The sequence below is a fragment of the Procambarus clarkii genome, chromosome 30 (assembly GCF_040958095.1).
Source record: "Procambarus clarkii isolate CNS0578487 chromosome 30, FALCON_Pclarkii_2.0, whole genome shotgun sequence".
In the NCBI taxonomy this organism is placed as follows: domain Eukaryota; kingdom Metazoa; phylum Arthropoda; class Malacostraca; order Decapoda; family Cambaridae; genus Procambarus; species Procambarus clarkii.
The window spans coordinates 14,893,773-14,921,349 of NC_091179.1; the positions used below are offsets into that span (position 1 = coordinate 14,893,773).

At 36.4% G+C, this 27,577-nt stretch overlaps 1 protein-coding gene across 2 annotated transcripts in view; it reads left to right on the forward strand.

Moving 5' to 3' along the window:
• Positions 1 to 27,577, forward strand: part of g (adaptor-related protein complex 3, delta 1 subunit-like garnet) — a 72,362-nt gene that overhangs the window by 39,100 nt on the left and 5,685 nt on the right. The window contains exons 10-23 of one of the 2 annotated variants that reach the window (XM_045754131.2): positions 6,160 to 6,305; positions 8,462 to 8,610; positions 8,770 to 9,003; positions 10,674 to 10,836; positions 12,993 to 13,207; positions 15,232 to 15,382; positions 16,685 to 16,835; positions 18,009 to 18,130; positions 18,298 to 18,431; positions 19,364 to 19,679; positions 21,309 to 21,446; positions 22,451 to 22,693; positions 22,981 to 23,118; positions 26,436 to 26,567. In XM_045754131.2, coding sequence (XP_045610087.1) covers positions 6,160 to 6,305; positions 8,462 to 8,610; positions 8,770 to 9,003; positions 10,674 to 10,836; positions 12,993 to 13,207; positions 15,232 to 15,382; positions 16,685 to 16,835; positions 18,009 to 18,130; positions 18,298 to 18,431; positions 19,364 to 19,679; positions 21,309 to 21,446; positions 22,451 to 22,693; positions 22,981 to 23,118; positions 26,436 to 26,567 — 2,432 coding nt within the window. The remainder of the gene's footprint in view (positions 1 to 6,159; positions 6,306 to 8,461; positions 8,611 to 8,769; positions 9,004 to 10,673; positions 10,837 to 12,992; positions 13,208 to 15,231; positions 15,383 to 16,684; positions 16,836 to 18,008; positions 18,131 to 18,297; positions 18,432 to 19,363; positions 19,680 to 21,308; positions 21,447 to 22,450; positions 22,694 to 22,980; positions 23,119 to 26,435; positions 26,568 to 27,577) is intronic. The other variant, XM_045754132.2, reaches the window with a different exon arrangement.

Sequence of the window (27,577 nt, forward strand, 5' to 3'; positions counted from 1 at the left end):
ATTCAGGGACTCCAAAGAAAGAGGTGTATCACTACATTTAATACATCATACTAGTTTTCATTACTAAAGACATGTAGAGGGTAATACTAGTTTTCATTACTAAAGACATGTAGAGGGTAAATTTATATATTTACTAGAACAAAATCATGTTTTCTTTGTGGCAAGGGATATGGGAAGTGTTTGCGTGCAATGGTGTGAAACAAAGTAGCATGATGGAGCATGAAGCAATGAGTGTAGATTTTTAAAATATAGTTGGAAGATGAGTTACCGTTCCTTGAGTTGGTTTCGGGGCTTGGCCTTCCCTGCGGCCCGGTCATTGCCCAGGTGGCCTCGCCTGTGCTATCTATGGTTGTGGTGTTTTACATTCTCTCTAATTTCTGTTAGACAACATTTTGAAGTTTGAAGGTTTTGTCATACACTATGATCTCAAATAAATTATTTCAATTTTCCTTAACTATGTTCCTAAAAAACTTTCATATATTCTTTGGCACCTTTGTTTTCTTAGCTTGACTCTGTGGGCTCTTGTTCAAGTTACAAATTTAAAAATTCCTCCTTGTCATCTTTGTCAATTCCTGTGGTTATCATATTGCCCCCTTTTCCTTCTATCTGCTAGCTTTGTGTTGTTTAATACCTCCAGCCTCTTCTCATTGCTCTTGATCTTTAAATCTGGAAGCCTTTTAGTAGCATGTCCTTGTACCTCTCCTATTTTGTTAATTTATGCCTCCTTGAGAGATGGAACACATTTGCATAATTTAATTTTGGCCTTGTAAATACAGTATTGTGTGCATGTGTGCGTGCGTGTATCAAAATATTGGGTAAGGAAAAGAAATCTTATATTATAATTTTTGTGTTCTATAAAAATCATTATCTGTCGAGTTAAGGAAGAAAAAGTCCCAAGTGGTGGCCAATTTAAATGAATACTGTACAAGTATTGTGCCGGTATAGACCTACTCTTTATACAATACAGCATTAAGGATTATATAGTACTGTACAAACATTTTTACTCAGAAGGTGAGTTTTTATGCATATTATTTCTTCGTAGATAAGCATGCTGTTACCTTCATCACAGCCCCTGCAAACACACAACGCAACTGTCCCTATTTTCCGCTTGTTACAACTTGTAAATAAAGTTGTTACATCTTGCTATAAAGTTTTTATTGACGTATTAGAATGTTGTTACAACTTGTTATATTGGTTGTTACAACTTCTAAGGAAGTGTTAAAACTCGGTTGAATGTTGTAGCAACGTCGTAGTTTCATCGTGTGTTTGACGGGAGGTGCCCATTTATTCCTTTGATTAATATGTACTAGTATTTCCTCCCTTTGGGTAAATGTGCTCCCCCCTCCCCCCACCCAAGCTCAGGTATTTCAGTATGTGCGATATTAGACCTTTTTTATATATATATATATATATATATATATATATATATATATATATGTGTATACTCTTGGAGTAATAATTGTAGGCTCTTGGTTATGAGGAGGAGTTGGCCCAGGTAGAACTAATCACTGATGGTTTACTCTAATGATTTAGGAAGGGAGAGAAAACATGTATAGTACTTTGAAGTTGGTGATTTGGTGGTGTGAATGTGATAATTAAATGGGTAATAGAGGATAAGTGCATGCTTGCATGTTAATGTGCATAATTAAATGAGTACAGGAAAATGTATATATTCTGTTTTATAATTAATTACCATGTATGCAATTATCCCTCGCTATGTACAAGGGATGCATTCTGGGAAGTTTCTTGAGCAAATTTGTGCAAAAAAAAAAAAATGAAAATAAAGGTCATGTAAAAAATAAGGGGGGTCTCAAGAATGTGCCCCAAGTCCACTGTTCCACTCATTAGAAACATCCATCAGAACATTACAGCACCTGTATTACAAAGTTATCCTTCCACTCCAATGCCACAAATAAACTGTATATTATAAAGTTACTTTGTAAACTCATCAATTACATAAATGAGAGTAAACCTTACATTACCTTTTGTTGCTGTGGGCATCTTGCATGCAGTATATATTGCATGTGTTACAAAATGCCAAGGTGTCACAGTATACTCCAAAAAGTTGAGCAAACACTGTACAAGAAAGTATTCTCTCGCTTGCATTTGGCAAACTTACGTTGCTTCTAGTGAATATTTACATTAGTGCCTTCTGTGTACAGTGAATTTTACCCATCCTGTACCAAACTCTCACATCGTAAGGTCTGACTGTACTGTTTATGTATATGTATAAAGGTGGGATATATATATGAGAGTGCAACACTTGTTGTGCAATGCCTTGGAATATGTTTGTGTTGGAAAACAAAATTATTTTGCAGACTTGGTCTGTTAATTTTTGTCTTTACAAAGTTCATATATATTATTTAAGATGTAGCTTCAGATATTAGGAAGGCGAATGCCATATATGATAGTAGAGAGAATATATTTTGTAAGTTTTGGTTAAATCTTTGACTTGAGAGGAAAAGTTCACTAACCACCAATTAGAAACAAAAAGACCAATAGTAGTGGTATGAGAATTGAGTTAGTCAATAAGGTATCAATACAATGTGTTGGCAGAAAGAGTGAAATTTTGTTGATTATGGAAATTGGTAGAATGTTGAGCTTATATATTTTGTAGTGAAAAATACACAATTAATAATAAGTGAGTCAGTGTCACTAGAGCATTCATGTTTACAAAAATGCTTAAGTACTCAACAATTACAAAAGTGCAACAATAATTATGCAAAGTGAATGGAGGCTTTAAAATGATTTTAAATGATGACTGATTAAATTTGATAACCTGAAGATAACTGGAAATACTTTTTCTGGGGGAGCCCCTGGTGACACCGAGGCTATCTTGCTGACATTTCTCCATGCAAATGGCTCGCTTCAGACTCAGAAGTTCATTTTGGCCTAAAGGTAGACTAGAACAAAAACCTAGCCTCCTCAGAGCTGCAAAGCAAGTGACAATTTGCTCCTATACTTGGAAATTCATCCAGAAAGTTAGAGAATTGTTACAGCTAACTGGATGACTTAAGTTCTTATAAAAGCCTAAGCCTCAAAATTGCCAAACAACTCTGCAAATGATTCACTCGTATCAAGAGAAGCATTCAGAATTTGCACAAACTCACAGTACCATATGCCACTATCAGGCAGCCCTGCTGCTGCGTGCAGCCATTTTCCTTGCCAGTTCATTCATTGATGAATGAATTAACAGTAGTGTTCTGGGTCTTTCAAACATGGCAAGCGCCTGCTTCAAGCTTGGCGTTGGCTGTCTATGGACTTGTTCCTGAGGAGGTCCATTTGCTTTGTACTGTTCTTTTTAGTTTTTGCTTTAAAAGCATGTTTTTTTTCTTATCCTGCTTGCATGGCTTTATGCTCTGGAGTGCATGCACTTTGAGCTCCTTCCCAGGGTGCCCACTAGCATAGCTCCTACATTGACAGAGATATCTTCTCTAATGCGTTTGGGTGTTTATCCTCCGAGAGGCAAGGCCACTGGAAAGAAGACGTCACTTAGGGATATTCACTTGTTTTTTGCTCCTCTGCTTGGAGCCTCGGCTGTGGGCATTGTTGATTGTGCTGGAGCACTGGGGCTTGTTTGTTTATACAACACACTGCAGATGCTAGTTGTAGCCTGGTTGTTTTGACTGTGCTTGGTGTCTGTCTTCCGGCAAGTGGGCACAGTGCCAGGGTGTCCTGGTTGGCTAGCTACCTTCAGGCCCTGGTAATTCCCTTGTGGGTCTTTGGTATGGTTGGTTTGGCCCATCAAGCCTGCACTTGCTACATATGAGAGTTTAAAAGGGGATCATTGTCTTTGTTACCAGACGATAGTCATTCTTTTTGCCTGTCATGCTGCCTGTTGGGTCGGTAACACCTATGATCCTGAACTGTGTGTGGTTTGTTCTCTTTGGATCTCCACATTGACTGATTCAACTTGTGTAGAATTATTTCAGGCAGTGGCCACCTTGAGAGCTAGGTTTTGTAAGTGTTAGGTGTTCATGGCATTGTGGTTGGTTGGTTAGCCCAGAGTTGGACCCAGAATTGGAGATGTTGGTGATCTCCACCTGGACTAAGTCTGTGCCTCTTCTTTCTTATCCCTACAGGTGTGGTTTGCCTTGCTTCTGACCCCCCCCCCCCCCTCCCCCTTGATTCTGGCTCTGAAACATCAGAGGGTTTCAGAGTTGGGGCAGGGTTTAGCTCTGGAAGTAGTTCAGCCTTCTCTAGGGGGTAGCCCCATCCACATTGACAGTGTAGGCAGTTAAGCCTTCTGGTCCCACCTGGGTTTCAGGACTATTGTCTTCACAACTGACCCATACACTCTGAGCCTTCTCCTTTTAAGACGCCTTTCTGTCCCAAGTGTTGGGTGAGGTTATGGCTCTATTCCGGAGCTTTTCTGGTAGGTTTCTGGGGCTGAAGGGTAAACTGATGCGTGTCCATGGGTGCCCTTCAAACATTCTTAGACTTGGTATCCCTCTCCAAAGGGTCTTTTGTGTCAAAGGGATAACTTTTCGTATCCTCCTGTGTATGAGTATGATCGTTTGGCTGCTCCCCTTGAGTTCAGGTCCGGAGTCCTATATGGTGCCTCAGCATAGCCACATTTCTAGAAGTTTCTTCCCACGTTTTTCCTCGGTGGATTATGCAGATTTATTTCGGTGCTTCTTGTGGAATTCGGACCATTTTTTGTTTGTGGATCTGGTCTCTTTTTGAGTGTGGAGCCATCTCAGGTTATTGGCAGCAATGTGAGGCTTCGAATTCATCCTAGTTTGCTGACATCCCTTTCTTTTACTTAACTCTTAAACCATGCATATTTAGAGCCCGGAAGTGAAAAATATTTGAATAAAGTAAAAAAAGCTTAAAAATTTTAAACAAATCTCCAATTTATTGGCTTCAGCGTCGTGAAACTTTCATCGAAATATTTTCAGAAAATGATTTTAGACAAATTTTTAAAAAAGAACGTTTTGTTGATAAGGAAAACAGTTTCTGGAACTAAGGGATAATGCAGTAATAGAGATACAAGCACCAGTCAGACACTCAAAGAAGAATAGTAGTAAGAGGTGTCCACAAAGTGGATATGCAGCTGGTGCCTTTATAGCATTGCCGAGTAATACATAATACCACAAATAATAAGTATTATATTATGCTCTATTTTGTTATATATCATAAATATATTGCCCAATGTTAATGTTACTTTCATCAATGTCCAATAATTTGTTGTTGTTGTTAAATGCAAAGGTAAATCCATCATGTCCTGGACTGATAATCGGGCTCAGGGGTTTGGCATTCTGAAAGGGTCCTGGCAGCCCAGTATTTGGCTAATGGCCCTGCTTAAGTTTTGAATATTTCTCTTGTTCCATATGAATTATATGTGAAGTTTCCTGACAATTTTGAAGCTTAGGTCTTTGTTATCCCTCCAGTTGTCTGACTTTCTGGCTGCTTTGCTGGTGTGGTGGCAAATTGTCATTTGCTTTGTGCCCCTATGAGGAGGGGCAAGGTTTTGGCTTTGGTCCCAGTAGGCCAAACTGATCTTCCATGCCTGATGTGACCCATTTGCACATAGCAATCTCGGTGGCATGGTCCCGGAGAGCCACCAGGATTCATCTAGGAAGAGCAGTTTCATTACATTCAACACTGGATTTTTGATGAGGTTTACCTTTGCAAATCCCCATAAAAACACATGATCAGTACACTTGCAGACCCTATTCTTGCTGGAAACCATCTCAAGTAATGGTACTGTGTTAAGAACTCCTAACTATTAGTGTATTTGTATTTTCATATTGGTTACAAAATGACAATATAAAAGTAAAGTGGGGTATTAACTTCTTAGAATACTTTTTGGAATGTAATACAATACTGTATATTACACATCTATTGTATAAAGGTGGATTTAAATTTAGTAAAGTTGTGTGCATTTGCCAGGTACCTACTAACAAGTGGGAAAGTATCAAGGCAATTAAGATTTAAATACTGTATTGCTAAAGTTAAAGTAAGGCATTTTACTCGAGTGGAAAAATTCATGACAGGAAATCAGTGGGGGTTGAATTATCTTACTTTGAGATATTTGTGAAAGTTGAGTTCATAGTCATATATTTGAGCATTCATAATTATTTCATATGATTGAAATTATAATTTGAGTTTTCATTTACGTGTTTTCCTCCATTAATGTCATCCTGTAACACACAGTGAAGTACCTGGGTCTACTGGCCATGTCAAAAATCCTGAAGACTCATCCAAAGTCAGTACAGGCACACAAGGATCTGGTCCTTCAGTGCCTTGATGACAAAGATGAATCTATTCGACTCAGGGCTCTTGATCTCCTTTATGGTATGGTAAGTAGTAGAAGTTTAAGATTACAACAGTATATTGAGTTTATTTATATTCCATCTTCCATTAAAAATTATTGGTTTGAAAATTCAGTTATTGCCCATAAGACTCGAGAACCTATGAACCGGTTAATTAAGGGTTTAGAGGCAATACCTAACTTAGAGTTGTAGCTTATTCCCTTTAAGTATAACTTGGTGAGTACTGAATATGGCTATGTATTTTTATATAAATTTACTCTGATCTCCATATATATATGATGAGTTCTTTCGGTGTCACATGGCTTAACCAGTCACTCAGTCCCTTCTTTATTCAAGTTCAGTTTGTTTTGGTTGTGGCTTCCACTTCATGGTTTTCCCTTTACATTTTCTCTTAATGCTTTGCTCCAGGACTAGATGTTTATACTTGACACAGACTATCTTGGAAACATACAATTGTTGTTCCATGAAAGCGCTAGCAGTTGTTTATCCGCCAGATCAGACCACCAGATCAGATTGGGGAGATGAATTCTATCACCAGATAGAATTCATCTCCCCAAGCACGGCCAACTTTTTTCTGGCCCCTCTCTCCAGGTGCACCAACCCACTTTTATCTGCCTTACTCATATAAAAGGTCAGCTTTTGGTGTTTAAGGAACACTTTCAGGTTTGATAATTTTACCTTGTGATTTGTAGGGCAGATCATCTGCCATCTTTACAAAGAGCATGTAGCATTGCTTCCAAGTTAAGACTTTACATCATCCTCTCTTTGGCAGTGTGGTGCTGATCTGGCATGTTTACATTAAACTTAGAATTAATGCAATATATATCATCAGTCTGAGATACATTTGTAGTGTTAGGAGGATAGATAATAGAAATTAATATATCATGAATAATTGTCTAGTTTAAAGTTGGTAAACAATTAGACTGAGGAGAGTTTACTGAAATAGTTTGATTATTTTCAATGAGTGGGTGATAGTGGTTAAGTATATTCAGTTAAAGTTGAATGTAGGAGGAGAGGGAAAAAGGCTAGAGAGATGGACAGATAGTGTGTGGGTGTATTTTTAAGAAGCTGGGTTTATATATGAACAGCATATGAGAAGTGATAAGGAATAAGGTTAGAATCGGTTTGAATGAATGAATGACTGATTTTATTTGAGAACTTGCAGGAAAAATTTTACATTGTTGTATGACATGATCTGGTGGTTCTGTGCATATACTACTGGAGTGTGATGGTGCTGGTTCTGTGTGATGCTGCAGTGTATAGGCTGAATTATATGGATGGCTGGTATTTTTGTATCGTTATACATACATCTTTATAGTTCTCTCGTCACCTGGTGGAAAATGTAGTAGTGATGTTGATGACTGCATGCACAATTTTTATTCAGTGTTGCTGTTATATGAATTTGTACTGGTATACATATAAATCAGGGAGGTTAGGAACCCATTTTATTTTTCCTTTTGTTAATACATAATTTTTTTTTTAAATACGTACAACAAATATCTTCAATAGGTTAAACCAAGCAATTTGCATATTTAATGAATTGTCAGTTTATGGATACCTATACCCAGTACAAAATAGTGCACTAGCCACAATATACTCAATATATTGTTTGTTACATGGCAGGAGATATATTTACAACAATGTAAATAAATGCATTAAATTTAAATTAATGCTGAATACCTAGTGTTCCAGCACATGGCTTCAGCCTAATCTTGCAGTTCAACCTTTATGGGGAACCTCCTCACATAACCAGCAAACCTGGTTCTTATTTTGCTATATAAAGTATAGTAGGTATAGGTATAGCTTTTAATTTACATTAAATACATATAAATCGTAATTTACATTACGATACAGGTATAGCTTTTAATTAAACAAGATAGTGTTTTTACATTGCAAGGTGAGATTAGATGTACAGGGTTTAAACATGTAGTAGACAACATTTCTCTCTTTACCCTGCTTTAAAAGAAAGAATTCTAGTCCTTTTAACTATGACTCATAAGATAGTCATATAAATATGTAATGTGTGTGAAAGCATTACAGTAATTATTTATTTACATCAGTTTCGAAGTGCAGCGCAGTATTATAAACATTGTAATATAAATTAGTTCAGTTTATGGGAGTCATCAGCACATAAAAGTTTAGTTTAAAATTTTATGCACTAAAAATATTTTTTGAATTTTCAGGTAACTAAAAAGACAGTCATGGAAATAGTCCGCCGTTTAATGACACACATGGATCGAGCAGAGGGAACTATGTACCGTGATGAACTTCTGCAAAAGATTATACTCATATGTTCACAGAACAATTTCCAGTATATTACTAACTTTGAGTGGTAAGTTTTGTTATTTAATACAGTACATTGTCAAGGTGTCAGTCATGCATCCGATTATTTTAATATTCACCATAGATGCTTGCTGGAATATGAAAGTTATCAAATATTATTTTGTTTATAAAAAATTCATTACAGTGAAATTTCATACATTTTCTCTAGGTATATAAGTGTCTTGGTGGAGTTGTGCCGCATGGAAGGAACCCAACATGGTGGCCTGATCGCCAGTCAGCTGATGGACGTTGCTATTCGAGTTGTTGCTGTTAGGGAATTCACAGTTGGTCAGATGGCACTGCTACTCGACAACGCTCATGTTATTGTTGGGCCTGCTGCAGCCAGGTCATCAATTGCAGAGGTGTTATATGCAGCAGCTTGGATCTGTGGCGAGTTTTCTAAGTGAGTGGAAAATATTTAAAGTACAGTATTATGTTTTATTGTTCTACCAAGACGTATAGTGTAAGTACATTGTAATTTTAATTTTATGCATTTTATTTTAACTGTAGTTCAGATGCTGAATACATTTAAGTGCTAAGAGTTTGAACTGCAACAATATTGGGTGGTAATAATAGTAAGAAACTTGTGTAAAAAGCAGTTATTATTTTTATAAAAACAATTTACCCACATCACCCATTTGTTCAAGACAGTACAATTTTGTTGGGTTCCTAATCACATTGGTGCACAGGAAAATGAAGATGCTTATAAAGCATTAAAAGGAGTAGCCAATCATGGTGCACTGTTAACCTTGCCCATGGACACGTAGAAAGTATTGCAAAATTTATTGAATTCAAATGGAAGAGTTGCTGGAGATCCCTAACCAGTAACAAACTGGTAAATATAACACACTACTGTGGTCCTCCTCTAATAATATAAGTCATTATGTGAGTGTATTAACTTTAGATAGGCCATAATACATAGAGACATTGCTGAACAGAGCAGGACCACTGTGTGAAATATGTCACTTCTTTCTGAGTAGAGCAGGTATTGATGTGCAGACGATGAGTCACTAATGTGGTTGAAGATATGATGACCAAACCACATGCCAGTAGATGGAGATGACAACATTTCGGTTGAATCACATTTTGTCGATTGTGATTGAATCGACTTTGGTCCAGGACAGACCAAAACTTTGTTGTTTCTTCATCTTCTGGTATGTGGTTTGGTCATCAGGTACTGTATTGATTTTAGAGAATTTATAAATTAGAAAATTCTGCTGACATAGCAAAACTATAGATATGAATAACTATGGATATGAATAATGAAATATTATAAATTGTCATCCACACTTTCGTGGAAATAAACATTCCATCCACCTGGGCTCTAGAAGACTTGAACCGTGGACCCCACGCGTGTGAGGCCGAAGCTCTATCAACCGAGCTAATGAGTAGTCTTAAGGAAAATTTCCAGAAGCAGCAGCCTGCTGCCAAATTGGAATTTTTGACTTTCCCTGACTACTACTGAAGCTCAAAGGAATTAGTGATCCACGCCCACGTCATATAAATTGTCATCTACACTTCCGTGGAAATACTGAGCTTCTATTACTGCTACTACTACTGAGCTTCAGTAGTAGTAGTAGTAGCCCAGGTGAATGGAATGAAATATTATATATGTACATATTGGTGTTAGTGCAGATTACTTACTTTAAATAATGGTTTATTTACTTAAATTACACTTAGTTTAAATAATGGTTTATAGTGTATAGTGAAGGGAAGATATTATATAGTGCTTTCAGATAGAATGTGAAATACTGGTATAATATTTTTGTATTGTTTTAATACTGGTTGGTTTTTCTATTGAAGCCTGAAGTCAAAGAATGGGCATGACTGCTGATGGAGAAATTCATCTATATACTGTATATAATATTGGGCTTATCAATATTAACACAATTGAGATTTGATAGAAAATTATTAAAAGATAGCTTAGTAATTATTGATATGATTTATATTGAGCAAGAAATGTTGTACTGTACTTGTTTATGCATTTACTTAATGTTTAAAACATTTACCTGTAATTATATTGCTTTCGAATATAAAAATTAAAAATTCAGTGACATACATAACTTATTACAGATTGTTGGCAAACCCAAAAGCTACCCTGGAGTCCATGGTGAGGGGAAAGGTGGTGTCTCTTCCAGGGCACATCCAGGCAATATATGTTCACAACATGCTCAAGCTTTATGCACATATTATTGCTACAGCAGAGGAGGAGGAAGATTCAGAAATGATAGAGGAGGTAAAAATAATGTGATCATTTTAAGTTAACCAAGTTGTCAGAATAATTTTTTCCGAGCTTTTCTACTTAAAATGTCTGATTAAACAGGCTTGTAATAGAACAGATTGACATTTTGTAATGGCTTGAGTATGTGTGATGGTTGAGCATTGGATAGCAAGGAGGGATGGTTATTGGGGATAGATGCCTAGCTGGGGGCTGTCCTAATTTGTTGCTGTAAAGTGAGTTTTCTGCTGAGACTTGAGCTGGTTTCAGTTTCTATCCAGTACCTCCCTAGCTTCTGCACGATTGGCTTGGACATTTGAAAAGACCACCTACTGTACCAGTGCAGATTGTCACCCTTCCTTGACCATCTTGAGCCTGTTCACTGGGACACTCGATAAGCTTACATTAGAGAATATCTGAGCATCATGCCCAGAAAGGCACTTCATACCCAATAAAAGCCAAATTTTTATTCCACATCAAATAACGTAAAGTTGTTTCAGTGACTGGCAACCTTACCCTAGTGAATGAAGCCTGTCATAATCAGTTACCACAGGTTCTCTTGTACAAGTACCCTTCTGTAAATGTATTTCTCACTTTTTAAACCTTCTCCCTACCTTTTTTACCTGACCCACCACCATCATTAGTTTACCATTTCTTATTTGCATAAAAAGACCTATCCGAAGGATGTGAGCTCATATATGTTGTGCACAGTTGACACACACAAAAGTAAAAACTTAGAACTGTATTGTGGTTTTGGAGGACTTAAACTCCAGGTGGGAGGCAGACATATGTCTTGGGGGTTCAGCACCAACAAGTGTAAGGTAATGAAGATTAGAGAGGAGACCAGAAGAATTTATGCCTTATGGGGAAGGCAATTACAGGACGTATGTGTTTTGGGAGAGTTGTGTATTTTAAATATTAATGCCAGAGACACATTGTTTAAACATAACATTGGCAGCATATGGAATGCTGGCAAACACAAGATTTGCATTTAGCATTCTCAATAAGGTCTTTTAAAACCATCTACATAGCCAGTATGAGGCTAATACTGGTTTAAACAGCACTAGATTCTGCACAGGAATAGAACTCTCACCTACTGAAGCACTAAAGTAAACTTGTAAAAGTGCAGAGGTATGTAACAAGACTAGTGCCTAAGTTAAGAGGACTAAGCTACATATACAGACTAAGGGAACTCGTTTTCGCACCCTTAGAGAAAGCAGAGGAAATATAATTGCAAACTTTGCAATGGAATTGGCAATGCAGAAAAGGACAACCTCTTTGAATTGACACAATAGGACACAAGTTTCAGTTGGGAAAGCAAATATGTCAAAGAAATGTAATGGCATACTAATACCACCACCACCACCCCACTACCTTCCCACCTCTGAGACTACTGCCAGCTAGTGCTATTTACTCCAGCAAGTTCATACCCCACAATATAGTAGTAGTAGGCATCAGTCAGTCTCAGGAGATTATGAAGTTGTGCTCTGGTTGTCGGTCTGGAGTGGCCTTTCCAGGGCGCTTAGCCAGGGTGGATTGATACAATATTCTAGCCCAGGATTACTCGGATTCCTCTAGTGTGATTGAAACAACCTAATATAACTGAATTACATATATTTTTTATATATAAATAAAAATATAGTATTCTCCAGCCTATATTTGAAATGCATCTTTTAATTTTTAGAAAATTGTCAGGAGAAAAATTACTGTACATGCTGTATATCCAGTTAAGGTGAAGTCTGTGTGGCATTGCTCTGTGTACAATAAATTTAGATATGAGCATGTATGAACAGAGTATTTAAAGAAAAAATTCTGTATCCAAATAGTGTAGGATCCTATAGACCTGTATACAAATAGCAGTGTGCCTCCCTCCTTTTCCCTCCCCCCCTTCCCCCCCCCCATTGGTATTGTATCCAACATATTTACAATCTTTAGGTTAAGTAAGATTCATAATCAGTCATGAGTAACTTCAAAAATTGCTGCTTTATTTTTTAGTCTGACCCACTTTCCAATATAGTGCAGAACAGTTAAACATTTAGTCATTTATTTATTTGCTCCACTCCTCCGTAAGTTATAGAGTATTACATTCCATCAACCTTTATCTTGTGATATACAGTGTAAATGTAATTTTTCATTACTCATACATAAATGTTTTTCTCTATTCTGTTAAATAGGTGACAAATCTACTCTTGGAGCGTTTACCAGTGTTTGTGTCATCTGGTGATCTTGAGGTTCAGGAGCGCGCATCCTGTATTGTTCATATTGTGACTTACGTTCAAAAGTGCCACAAGCATGGAGATAAAGTAGGAACAGATCTGACTCTTCTGATAACAGGTGAACTTAATCCAGTGGCTCCTAAAGCTCAGAAGAAAGTACCTGTGCCAGATGGGTAAGGAACATAGATATCAAAGTTTTTATGCCTACCTTGCAGTTTTCTTTTGGCCTAAGTATTAACCTATCATTCACTCAAAATTTGACTGATATACATTAGAAAAGCTTGGCTCTATCAGCAGTATGAATTAATCATTATTTTTTAATTCTATAATTTCTACATATTGTACTGTATATAATCCAATATCAATCCACCATTCACTAGGTTGCTTTTTTCTTTTCCTGTCTCTTAAATAAGTTATAGGTAATTTGTAAGTGTGAATCACTTTACTGCTCTATTCAGCAAATGGATCAGTTTGATCAGTGTGACATTCACATTCCTGATATCTCTGAGATCTTTTCAGGCTACCTTTTCCAGGACGTGAATGGGAGCAAGGATAGTCTTGAAAAATTCAGTCTAGCCTGGAATGACCATCAGAGGGTATATTCAATTGAACACACAATACTTCAAAACAAGATTTGACTTTAAAGAGACTGCCCAGTGTTGCTTTCCTAAATTGTTTAATGGCTTTGTGGTACCTATCCCAACCCACCACTAGATGTAATTGCCCCTTCTAGTGGGCATTTGGGGATGGCACCTCAATATGCCAGGCACTTACTCTGATTTGCCAATCAAGGGGACCAGTGTGTAAATTAGTTTTATTGTTGCCTATGTTGCTCAGTTGATGCTTGTGGGGGTGTTCTCATTATTTCTAGTGCCCTGAGCATTCACCACCTGGTAATGCACTTATCATCTTTATGCAATCTTGGTAGCTCATTCATGAGATTTCTCTTTCGGAGGGAACTCTTGACTTCTCATAGCAATTAATGCTCTGGACGAGACCTGAATACTTGTTCATTTACTTGCTACATCTTCCTTTTTAGGTTTGCCTCTGTTGCATTTAGTCTTTGTACTGCAACAGTATATTTTCCTATATTGTACAGTACTACATTTATGCCCTACTCTATTGGGTTGTTTGCTTGGACAAGTCATTAAGATTGAGCCCCCTTTGTTTAGGTCGATTATAATTGTGTTACCTGTATCTTGCTTTGGTGGTACTGAAGTTATTTGTAGTATCCTACTTTCCTGGAGCATTAGCTTTGGAGTTTCACTGGAGCATTGATCCTGCGTTTGTTTAGGTAAAGTTACGATTCCAGGTGCACTCGGTTTGGCAATGCTTAGCATGATCACAGTAAAGTAATATCTGGGGAAGAAGCTGGACATTTGCCTAAGGTAGTTACCAAGTGGCTTGCATGAAATAGAACTTTTTATTTACACTCGAAGCCTAAATTTCTGATACATTAAATGTCTGATACAGTGGAGTTTACCTCCAGTGAATCGGTTCGAACAACTTTTGTTCAAGGGAGTTTTCTGGTTTAGTTTTCTTTCTATTTTTGGATATTTAATGCAAAAGAACTTTATATTAGCTTACATGTTTGCACATATTATACTTTGAGACAAAAAAACACTTATGATTCTTTTTATTTTAATATAAAAAATAGTAAACTTTAAACATGGCTGAATTTCAGATGCAGTATTACATCATTGTCCTTTAATATTAGAACATTGACTGGCGAGGTGTTAATGAAGGAAAACCCCAGGAAGGATGTGTAAATGCAGTGTTGAACAGTTTTTGTTGTTTGAAACAGTCTAACTGGAGATAGGAAACTGTGTTTTATCATACAAATATCTAGCAATTATTCAAGAAAAAAAGGAGTTAGAGAAAATATATAAAAATATGAAGTGCAACATTAAAATTAATTACAACTGTCTTAATTTTTTTGTGCAGAATTACCTCGGTATTTCAGTGCTTAACTTACGTCTAAACCCCATAATCCATTGAAACTATATATTAAATATGTAATTTTTCTGTGTGTGTGTGTGTGTGTGTGTGTGTGTGTGTGTGTGTGTGTGTGTGTGTGTGTGTGTGTGTGTGTGTGTGTGTGTGTGTGTAAAAATACTGTATGTGCAAATGTGTGTGTTCATTTACACTTTATTCAGATAATTAATTCTACTATAAATGATTCCTTTTCTTTTACCAGTCTTGATTTGGATGCTTGGATTAATGATCCACCTTCAGAAAGTGAAGAGGAAAATGATGATACTATTAAGAAAGAAATATTTGTCAAAGCAGATTCTTCCTATAAAAATAGAAAGGAGAAGTATGAGCCCTCAGAAGAAGAACTGCAGAAAGTAAGTGTTCATGCAAGATGGCCAAGGCTTTGTTTGATTTATTTTCATTTGATTTGATTAATTTGATTTCAGCACCAAATCACTGGTGCTGAATTCACTGTGTGATTCACTGAAAATAAACTTTTTATGAGAAATATCTCCATTAGAGGCACATATGTTGATGATATGGCAACAAATCAGTATCTAATTAGATTTATATCTTGTTGAAAATTTACGTTGGTTACTAGGTTGAAAGGAAAAGCGAGATAATGAACAAATTTCTAGGTTGACATAATGAACAAATTACTAGGTTGAAAGTGTAAAAGTGAGATAAATATGTAATATGCAGAAATGTATTAAATTGTCGCAAGTGTAGAGATTAGTCGTAAGCTATACAAAACAATTGAGGTAAGGTTAAATATTTTCTTGGAAGTTAAATGTGAAGTTATAAATGAAAAGTGTGAAATGATATTTGTTCATCAATGCATTTTTGAGAGGTAATATAGTCATAACCAAATTTGTTGAAATTTTTTATAATTTTTCCGTAAGTTGACTCGTCGGGAATTTTAGAAAACATTTACTGTTCCACTTGCTGCCAGTGTGTGCACTTTTATATTATTCCTTTATGTACAGTACATATACAACACAGGGAAACACAACAGGGAATTAAGGATCATTCACTAACATTAAAATGAAGATAAAGGTGTGACATACTGAAGAGAAATTCTGAATATTGAAATATAAAGGTGAAGATTATAGTTGGAAGGTTTGGTGTGGTGGTTAATGCATGTTGGCTAAATGTGGATTGGCAATAAATGAAAAGATAGTTAAGGTCTTGGATATTTTTGTCATAGATTAGACATGTTTTTATAGTCGTATGTGGTTTGGTACAAATATTCACTCCATTTGGCTGGGAACAAATATTGGTTGGCACATTAAAATTTCAGCAATTTTGACAAATGTAGGATTCAGGAAAAGATGTGATTTATTAAGACAAAAGGTGAGCTTCCTTTGAATTCCCATCTACCTGATTTTTAGTCTAAAAGTATGAAGGAAAGGCTTGTGCAAGTCTTGTGTATGAGTGTGTTACCAGGGAAGATAAACATAGGGTTAAAACCTGACCAACAGAATTTGTGCTTAGTGGGGCTTGTCAATGTGTGCTGGTTAAGGGAAGTGGTTAGTGTTTGGAATGATTATAGGTAAGTTGAAAAGACAAATGTTTGTGTGTGTGTTTAAAGTGAGCTGTGTAATTAATTTTCTATGAATTCTGTATATCCCAAATTTTTAATATACTGTACTAACAAAACTAATTCTTTGTTTCAGCTTCGGGATGCCAGGAGAGCAGAACAAGCTAGCAACCCTTACTATGTTAAATCATCAGCTCTCTCTTCTCCACGGCCAAATCATAATAGTATACAAGTAGATGAAATTCCTGTTACAGCAATAGACTTAAATGTTTCCCTGAAGATACCAGGTTAGTTAAGCTAGTATTAATTACAATGTGTAAACATTGTTCCTGGAATTACCACCCTTGAGGACTGAACTCAAACCATTCTCTATATTTGATTGTTTTTCATGGTGCCTTTTGTTTTTCATGGTTAACAGTTGGTTTGTCAGCCAGGTGTTCATCATGTCATTTGTTCTGTTACCATGATGAAGCGGTATGCTTCACCATGGTAACTTGTGCTTCTCGAGCTGTTAGTCTTGTTGCCAATTTTCTTTACTTAAGTGTCCTACCCCAAAGCTAAGCTTTCTCAGGTCATGCCATGTAGTTCGATTTAGCCAACATGATGTGCATCCACATACATGTTTACAAATGTGCTATTGCTGCTTTCTTTTCTAATATGTTTACAATTATTATTGGGCTTGAGGTTTTTGATAGTTTGACAGTGTTGGTTGCTTGTTACTGTCTGGACATTACCCATCTTCATTGGGCCTCTGATATTTGCACACATTTCCAGTTCCTGAGTTCATCCTTCATCAAACCCTGGGTTTTAATTTACTGGCATCCCAGTGTTAAAATAAGGGTTAAATTTAGTTAGAATTACAAGGATGGATGTTGATAGAAATAAGTTAAGTAAATGTGAAATTAGAAAGTTGTTAAATGGAAATGCATTGTGGAATGCATGCTTGAAAGAGTGGAGGTGGTTAGAACGTTAAATGAATTTATGTATGAAACAATTTCTTCTGATGTCAAAATATTTGCAAATAATGTATTAAAGTTTATTTACTGGACTCATTGACATTGTCAAATTGTCTTTCTGTGCAGTGAATAATGAAGTATTGTTCTTAAGCCGTGTGAAAGAGACACTGACTACTGTATGAAATTTGAAGCTTCTAGATGGTTTTATGGTAAAATAACTTGTAATAAAAGAAAATTTCTCAAGAAAAATGGGATGGATCAAGCTCATCAATTCAAATTTATAAGATTGTTGTACATTGAGTAAAATAAAGTTTTTGAATTTGCATTTATGAGCTTGATAAATCCCATTTTTCATATGAAGCCAGGCATTCATTTTTATTTAAGTAAATTTATTGTTTAGAATAGAAACTAATGTTAAATGAAAATTTGTTCTTACGACGCCATTTAACACTACTGTACAGTACTTAATGATTGTTATCTCTGTCTGTTTTTCATTTTTAACAGGCATGACATCGTTAGATAAGTACCAAGTGGTTGATGGGTGGCAAGATGGTGGAAAGAAGCGACACAAGAAACAGAAGAAGCGTAGTAAAAGGAAAGGACAGGCATCATCCAGCAGTGATGAGGTGATGATACTATACAGTGATGATGATACTATACATCACAGTATGCCACTGTAATGTATAGATTGAAATCACAAGCATTGCATTCTGTAATCCTATGTTGTCTAACTTGTATTATTTTAGACAATGATGAATTATTCACCATGTAATGTATTGTCTTTATCTAACAGGAAGTTCATCAGCTACATGTAGTAAATACTGACATTGGGGAGATGCCTGAAGGGGCTCATCTGTCTGATGATAATGAAATAGATGATCGACCAGAAGATGATCCTCACAGAGCTCTGGATATTAATCTTGATGAGTGAGTCCTTCATCCTTTTCTAACCCAAAATGGAATACATCATAATATAGTATATACGGTATATATGTGGTGCTTATTTTATAACTTCCATTTACCTTACCCTGAGGAGCTGTTGCTGCATCACACTCAATGCAGGACAGTAGATTACAGTACAAGTACAGTGCTGTACTTTATTTTGCATTTTGCTGTTGTTTTGCTGCTAAGCTTGAGGCACAATGACTTACTTACTTACTTCTTACTAAGTCTAGTTAAGTCTTGAGTGTCATCACACTCAATGCAGAACAGTAGATTACAGTACAAGTACAGTGCTCTACTTTATTTTGCATTTTGCTATTGTTTTGCTGCTAGCTTGAGGCACAATGACTTAGCAAGTCTTCCCAAATCATAATATAGTGTGACCTTGATAATCTGAATCATAATAATCAAGAAGCCTTGATTGTCCAGGAGGAATTTGGTACTGGAACTCAGGATAAGGATCCATACCAGGCATTTTAAATGGCTGAATTTAAATTGATGACTTCAGCATTAATAATAATAATAATTAAAACAAAAGCCAATTGACATTTTCTTTCAGATTTTTTGTCGATATCCTCATAATTTTCTGCTTACAGTTCAAACATTCTGGTTTTATTGTAAGGCTTAGAGAATTTAATCATAGAAGTTCCAATAATTTAATTAATAAATTTAACAATTTAATTAATAGTAATAATTTTAAATTAATTTTATTAAATTAATTTAATAATATTTGTATGGGAAATCTGGAGGCTTGAATCCTGGCAAAAAAGGTACATTTTGTCAGATTAATTACTTCTGTAGGCCATTCTGGAATTTGTCACAAGTACATCAGAGTTCTTGGTGAAGGGCCTAAGTGTTTATAGATAGATGTTGATATGCTGTAATTGTTGTTTATATTATTCTATGTTTTTCTTCAGACCTTTGTCACCAAATGAAGTTCTTCCAACTAGGACCCATCATGAAGTGCACACACAAAGAAAATCAGAGGGCAGTGATGAGGCTAACTTCATGCCACTAGGAACTCCAGTTAAGAAAATAAGAAATAAAGGCAAAAAAGACAAAACTAAAAAAGTAAAGAAAGAAGAAAAAAGGGTTAAAAAGAAACATAGTGGAGATAACAAAAACATCATATTGGATTTGATTGATCCACTCAAGGAAACGGACATTAGTGATAAGATTCCCACTGCAGCTAATCATATAAATGGAATCACAAATGCTAAGAATGAAGGAAAGGTATGTTGTTCGTTTGTATTTTTCACCTGGTTCTTAATACTGTTACATTTGTAATTTCAAGCCAACTTCATGGTAAGCCGTGCAGTTATTTCACCCTTGCTTTTAAATACTGTACTCTTTGTCTTGCTTTTAGATGGCTGATGATCTAATATATATACATGTTATATGGGTACCGGGGTAATGTTAAATTACATTTTAACATTGATGCTATATGTGTACAGTACTGTAGTGTGAATTATAAATCACTGAACTAGTGACATTTTTGTGTACTGTGTATGAAATAGTTTTAATTTTCACTTTTTCCAGGCTGATACTTCTGCACTCGATAAGCGTTTTATTAGATAAATATGAAATATCTGAATGTTAAGGGATTATCTGAGGCTATCTGCCTATAAAGATGGCCACAGATAGCATGTATTAGGCCAAGGGTAGCTAGATTAGGTTAGTTAAGTTTGTCTTTGCAACATAAGTAGAAAATAGTTTTCCGGTTTGTCCAACTCAATAGTGCCGATTTCTACTTTCTAATTTTGTTGTACGTTGATATACAGTATATATATACTATAACAGGTGGATGGGCTGGTGAATCGAATGTATTCTATTCCAGTCTTCATTATCATTTTATTTTATTATTTATTAAAACTACCACATCAAACTATAAAATGTTTGTTGCTTTTAGCCTATTGTTCTTTATTTCTCACATTGCATTTGAATCTGCCATTATTTTCTGTTCTGGGCAGGTGTTGGCCTCAGATCTCGGATAAATAGGTGGGGGCAGTTGCATAACCCAAGATATAAACTGATTAATTACAGAATGCATTTTTAATATTCATTTTACTAACCTCTTATTAGATCTCAAAGTATATAATTCACATTGTGAGAACCTGAAATACAAAATATAGTAAATACTGGATAGTGAATAGAATTAATCTAATAATGAATCCACCTTGCATGATCATAGAACTGGCAGGGTAGTGTGTTATAAAGTTCTGGCAATGTTGGGTTACATTCTATGATGGGCATGAATAGATTTTTATGCATACTCACTGCCCATTATCACTGGGGATATACAATTGTTTATTGATGAAAATTAATCCAATAGTTCATTTATCTCAAGAGGAGCCACTTGAAGTTTATTATTTTTAGGAGTTCAGGTTGTGCTCGATATTGCCTAGAGATGCATGGTTCCTTACTCCAAAACGTAATAATAATTCGTTGTGTCGGAGACAAGCAGCCTGTGTATATGTATATGTTAGGCTTATATCGAGGTCTGTCAAGACCAAACTACTCACCCTCCTCAAGTAGCAACCTCTCAACAAATTGTGAGGTACCACTCCCAGGTACCTATTTACTGCAAGGTGAACAGAAGCATTAGGTGATAGGAAACATGTCCAATCATTTCTGTCCTACATGGGATTCCCAATTGAGAGTTGAGAACGAATCCAATAAACTTGTTTTAGATTTACAGTCAACAATCAACTTGGAGAACATCTTTTGCATCTCATTCGAGTGTCTTCAATTTATTTATGTAATTTGGAGTGAATAGGTTCCACACTAGTGCTGGATCGTAAGTTACTATGCTCAGTTAAGTACTGATTAGTAGTGCTTGAACTTGGCTTTTCCTTTATTCAGCCTACAGATGACTTAGATTTCTGGCTGTCTAAAGAGGATTCATCGCCACGGGCATCACATGAACCTGCTGTGGATGGGTCAACAAAAGTGGCTTCTCCATCTACCCCTCCATCAGCCAGAGAAGTGGAAAGTATAGATGTATGTACACAATTGAGACCATGGAAAAAACGTGTAATTTCTTCCCTTGTCAATACCTCCTCTCTTCCACTTCCCCTTTCTTCCACTCTCATCTTTCCTCCTAGCCTCATCTTTTTCAAGTTATATGTGGAAAGAGTCCACCTTTTTCTTATTACAAATGTAATTAATGGAGAAAACTTGATACAAATTTGGCCCTCTTCTCCCACCCCCCCCCCCCCCCCCCCATAAGAATAAAGGGAACGATAGAAGGCCTATTGGCTCATACGGGCAGCTTGCTCATACATCTAACTTGTATTTGAAACAATCCATCACTCTCTTATCCAATAAATTACTAGGTAATTCATGCCATAAATCTTTAGCTTTATCTCCAAACCAATAATTACCTAGGTCTTTTTGGGATCTAAACTTGTGTAATTTGTATTAATTGTATCTTGTTCTTGCTTGCCTATGAGTTGCATCCTATTAATATTTGTACGTTTGTATAGAATACTTGAATTTTATATAGAATGTAATTTAGGCTTCATTTAATCTTTCCATAAGTGAGGTTTCTGATTCCTGGGAACTTCATAATTCTATGAATGGGCAACTGAAATCAAACGAGGAAGAGAAGGGGTCAGCAGATTGCATATTTTTGGACTGTTAAAAAGCTATCACATGCTACCCCACAGAAGAATAGTGCACAACATTGAGAAATAGGCAGGAGTGACAAGATATTCCAGTGCTTAAAGTATCTGTGGGTGTTTCATATTACATAAAGACACGAGTGTCCCAGTGGGACTAGAGAAATCATATTGGAGAGAGGTGACCAGTGGCATCTCACAAGGCTCAGTACCAGAGCCAATCTTATTCCTAATCTATGTGAACAACCTTCCAGTGGGGAATAGATTCCTTCCTCTGTTTTTTTTGCCAATTCAAAGATTAGAGAGTGAATAAATACAATGGAAGACTGCAAGAAACTTCAGAATGTTCAGAACTTTTTTAATGAAGCTGTATTTCTATTGCAGAATAAATCAAAGAAAACTAAAACGAAAAAGGAGAAAAAGGCTAGAAAAGAAAAAGACAAAGATAAACCTGATAAAAAGAAGATTAAGAAAAAAGAAAAAGGGGAAATAGATTCACTAATTCGTAACAGAGATGAATATGAGGAGACAAATGGAACTGTCACTCAGGAGGTAGAGGAGAAGCTAGTGGTGGCAGAAGATCAAGCAAATGTCAGATTATTAGCTGAGGATTCTCAAATGAGAATGGTGAGTTAACTCAATTTTGTTTATTGTATGTACTGTAATAATAAATATTTTCATTGATAATTATGCAGTTAGTATAACATTACTTGGGAATATAATATATTCATGAATATTTCTGGACTGAATTTGAGAGAAGTTAGTTAAATTTTACATTTCAATAAACCAGGTCTGGTTTTCTGAGGATGAAGGGAATTGGCCCTATATTTTAATAAAACCTTAACATTATATGTAGTATACATGTAGTATAATTGTCATAATGTATGCAGTATATATAAATATATTTGTTTCAGGTTTATTCAACTGCAGCCATGGATGATGTTATGAGTGAAATACTGGTGCGTATAAAATTCACCAATCTGTCCTCTAAGACTGTGAGCAAATTACAGCTAATGTTGCCAGACTCTAGTGCCCTTAAGATGATACGAACAGTAAGTATTTTAATGTATTTTTAAAGTACATTTTTCATCTTAATTTTAGTGATGCTCCTTGTACATATATGCATTGCTTACACACACTCGCACACATGTGCACACACATATGCATGCATGCATACACACAAATATTTGGGGAAAAGAAATCTAGGGGTGGTTCTGGATAGTAGAATGTCACCAGAGGAACACACTGAAAAAAAAGTTATGAAAAATGGCTAGAGACATTAAATATGCCAAAACTAGAAGATAGAAGAAAGAGACAATATCTCCACAAACGAAATAATAACAGGAATAGACCAAACTTACAAAGAGGAACTCCTGAAACTGGTAACCTCAAGAACAAGAGGTCATACATTCAAGCTAAGGAAACAAATGTGCCAACAAATATTAGTTTTCATTTGCAAACAGAGTGGTAGACAGTTGAGAAAGTAGTAGTGAGGTCAAGTTTAGTGAGAATGTAGTAGAGGTCAAAACTGTTGGTAGTTTCAAAGTGTTATATGACAGTGTTGGAAAGTCAGGAAACCATGAGCGTAGCTCTCATCCTGTAACTACACTTGGGTAATTACACACACACACAATCTCATCATGATTGTCATATATTAAAAAGATGGTTTATATTGTTGTATCTGCAGCCTTTCATGCACAGTTTTGAATTGTATCCTTATTCAATTTGGTCAATGTGTGCATTCCTGTATCCCTTATCTTACCTTATGGTAGTTCCACCATAAGCTGTTGCCAAATCCAAAGATCTTCAAATATAATGGGCTGACCTTCTCTATAGCTATCCAGTGCTTATGGTTCTAGTATTGCTGAGCCAGGAACAAAATTAGAGAGTAGAAGAGCAGAAGTAGACCCAAAATCCAGGTAACAGTCCAAATTTACAGACAAATGCAAAACAAAATAGTGCTGTTTTAGGAAATAAATTAAATAATGAAAATAAGATAAACGGGTAAATAACCATTGCATCTACATGCTTGGTAGTCACCAAGGACCATCACCACTATCAATCATGTTCCTGGTACTGTACTGATAGATTTGTGCCTTCTTAGCATGAACTTTCTCTGCTACCTACATCTTGATGGTGTAGATGTTCTTTGGACTTCTTACATCCTATGCAGGGCAGTGCTTTATGCATTTTTTGTATTTATATTTCATGATTTTGTTTAGGCCATTCACATAACATGCCCTTAGCTTTTTATTACCAGATACTGGATTTCATATTCCTTCACCCACCAGTTTTATTTTCTTTGGTTGTCTTGGGTGTATACCTCTCTGGGTCAGATCCTTTTGAATTGTCTCGCATCTAGATTGTGTGGGGGACTTCTGCTAGAGTGAGGCCTCTTGATGATGGGGATTTAAGTACAATATTTAGCTGATAGATTGTGAGCGGGGGTTGCCTAGCACCGACACACTCTTTTTCCCTCATCGTTCCTTGCACCTTCAGCTGGATCATGTCCATGGCTTAACATACATTTTCTTGTCACCTAACCAACAGAGTTTAGAATTCAATAGTTAATTATGCTACTGTTGTGCCTGGCGTGTGTCTTCATTCTTTATAGTCCTGAAAGCCAATTCCCATTCACCTAAGATGATTGTTTAATTCTTTTCCTCCTTTAGTTGGGCTGTGACGGATAACTCGGCTAATTTAAAGCCAGACTTGGCCACTTTCGGTTTTAAGGATGGATTTTTAGTGTTTGTTTTTTTTAGACCCATGATCAATCCTATTGCCTGTCATTCCACCTGTTGGGTTCAGAGGCTCTTTCACCTTGTTCTGACCAAACATTCTCTTGAGCTGCAGTTTATCAGGCTGAGGCAGTTTTGAAAACTCATACTGTGCGGTACAGGTTTTTAAAGCTCTTGACTTTTTACTGTGCAGAGGCAGAGGATTTTGCATCCTATGAGATTTTTGAGGCCCCTGATTCTTATGACTTGTGCTAAATTCTAGTTCTCCTCTGCTGATCTTTGATTTTGCCATTGGTTATCCTCCATGTTTGAATTATGCTTGTTTGCTTGGTGCCTCCTTAGCCATCCAATAAGGGTCATCCAATAAGGTTAGCAGACTTCTAGATGTTACCACTGCTAGGCTTAGGCTCGGCTACAAGTACCTCTTTTCAGGTGCTCTTTCATACAGGTGCTTTTCTTGGTCCAAATAACAGGTTTAGCTTTGCCCTCACTTCGCAGGTTTCTGCAATTTTGCCTGTCATCAACTTGGGCTCAGCAGGATTTGCTTCAGTTCCTGCTCTTATGCAGTGACCATGCATCTGAACTGGACTTTAAATTTTTTAGAATTAAATTTATTTGCCACTTATTTTAAGAGATCCCAGTTTCCTTCTTGCTAGCAGACTATCATTTGTTCTCCGTGGAGAACAGGTCCTTTGTTGCAATTGGGTTTTGCCTTGAAAAGAAGTCAGTCTTCAAAGTTTCTCCATTTTTTCCTTCGCCTTACCTATTGTAAGAGCATTGTATTTCCACATCCAGGTTTTCAGGGTACCTTTGGTTTTGAACTACATGGTTTGGGTCTGTTTAGTGCAGGTTCCTAGTTTATATGTTGCTCAGGAGATAAATTCACTATACAAGTATTTGTATGAAGAGCAAGTATTTCTTAATCATATTGGGATTGAAATAGTCAAAATACTGTGCTGTATTTTACAGTACAGTAATATAGTACCATACACATTTGAACTGATGGGCTTTAACAAAAATTTCTTTGTTTCGCATAAAGAAAATTATAAACTGGCAGCTAGCATCTGCCTGACAGCCGAGTAGACAGTACTTTGAATTCGTAGTCCTGATTTTCCGAGTTCGATCCCCGGTGGAGCCGGAGACAAATGGGCAAAATGTTTCTTTCACGTTGATGCCCCTGTTACCTATCAGTAAATAGGTACCTGGAAGTTAGACAGCTGCTACAGGCAGCTGTCCTGGGGGTGTGTAACAAAAAGGAGGCCTGGTCGAGGACCGGGCTGCGGGGACACTAAGCCCTGAAATCATCTCAAGATAACCTCAAGAAGATAGCAACAAAGAATCATATATAGCATGAAACATTTTAACCTCAATGGAAAATAAAACAATAAATTACTTGAGTGCTTTCGTGCAGCTCAACACATCATCAGTTGATTTGCACAAAAGCTCTCAAGTAATTTATTGTTTCATTTTTCGTCTGTGATTATATATATTCACATTATTCATCAGGTGTTATTTTTGTGATATATATACAAATATGCTATGTATATATGTAGTTATTTTTTTCTGCATATATTTAATATGAATTAAGCCCCTATATTTTGACACCTATTTACTTTCATTCTGTTTTTCAGGATCCACAATCGGAATTGGTAAATCTTCCTTGGACTTTAGAGCCAGGAGAATCCAAGGAGACCCAGTTATCTTTTACTGCTGAAGATGTCACCATTCCACACAAGCTCAGGGGTTTTCTTTCATACATTCAGGTATATTCAGTCTTATTTAAGTTGAGCACCAAGCTAATGCAATCTTGGGTGAGGAGTTGTATTATTTACATTAATCTTAACCCCCAAGCTACTAAGGGCTATTTGGCCTCTCACCCACAGGTGCACAAAAAAAAAAAATCTTATAACATGTTAATTTGTGTTCCCTGGTCACAGGAAAAATAAAAAATAAATTGTAAGTGACATATTTTGGCTGCAATAAGTCTGGTAAGAAAGAGGCACTGACTCAGCAAGCGTCGAAGGAGTTCTGCTTCGCCACAGCTGTCTGGCAGGAGTTGCCACAAACACTAAACAAATACTCGTTGCTTTATATTACACTATATACATAGGTTATATATAAGGATCTGCATGTTTTGTTCATCATAACAAACCACTAAATTGATATTGTGAGTCAAAAAGCAACAAGGAGTGGCCAGCCAGCCACTCGCTACCACTCCCTCCCTCAAAAACTCCACTCGTCTGCTTCCTCCTCCCACCATACTGTTTTTGCTTTTATTCCCTAAATACAGATGTTATATATAAGTATCTACATGTTTTGTTCACCATAACTGTTCATCTAAGCTGGCATAGTGAACAAAGAGCATAGTGGCCACCCTTACACAGAATGACAAGTCAGGAAGATGACGTCACCTCCCTCACCAAAATGGCTTCTCCCAACACTTCTTTTGCTTTTATTACATTATATATGTGCATTATAGATAAGTATCTACATTTGTGTTCACCATAGCAAACCACTAAGCTTGTATGATGACGGCAGACAGTAACAGGTGGCCACACACAACTGATGTTCCCTCCCTCAATGGTTCAAGGCCAGATGCACTAACATTTCTCCTTCAAGTATACTATTTGTGATGTTATTACACTATATACACACATTATATATAGGTATCTACATATTTTGTTCACCATAACTGTTCAACTAAGCTGGTATAGTGCCCAATGAGCATAGTGGCCACCCTTACACAGCGTGACAAGTCATGCAGATGTTGCCA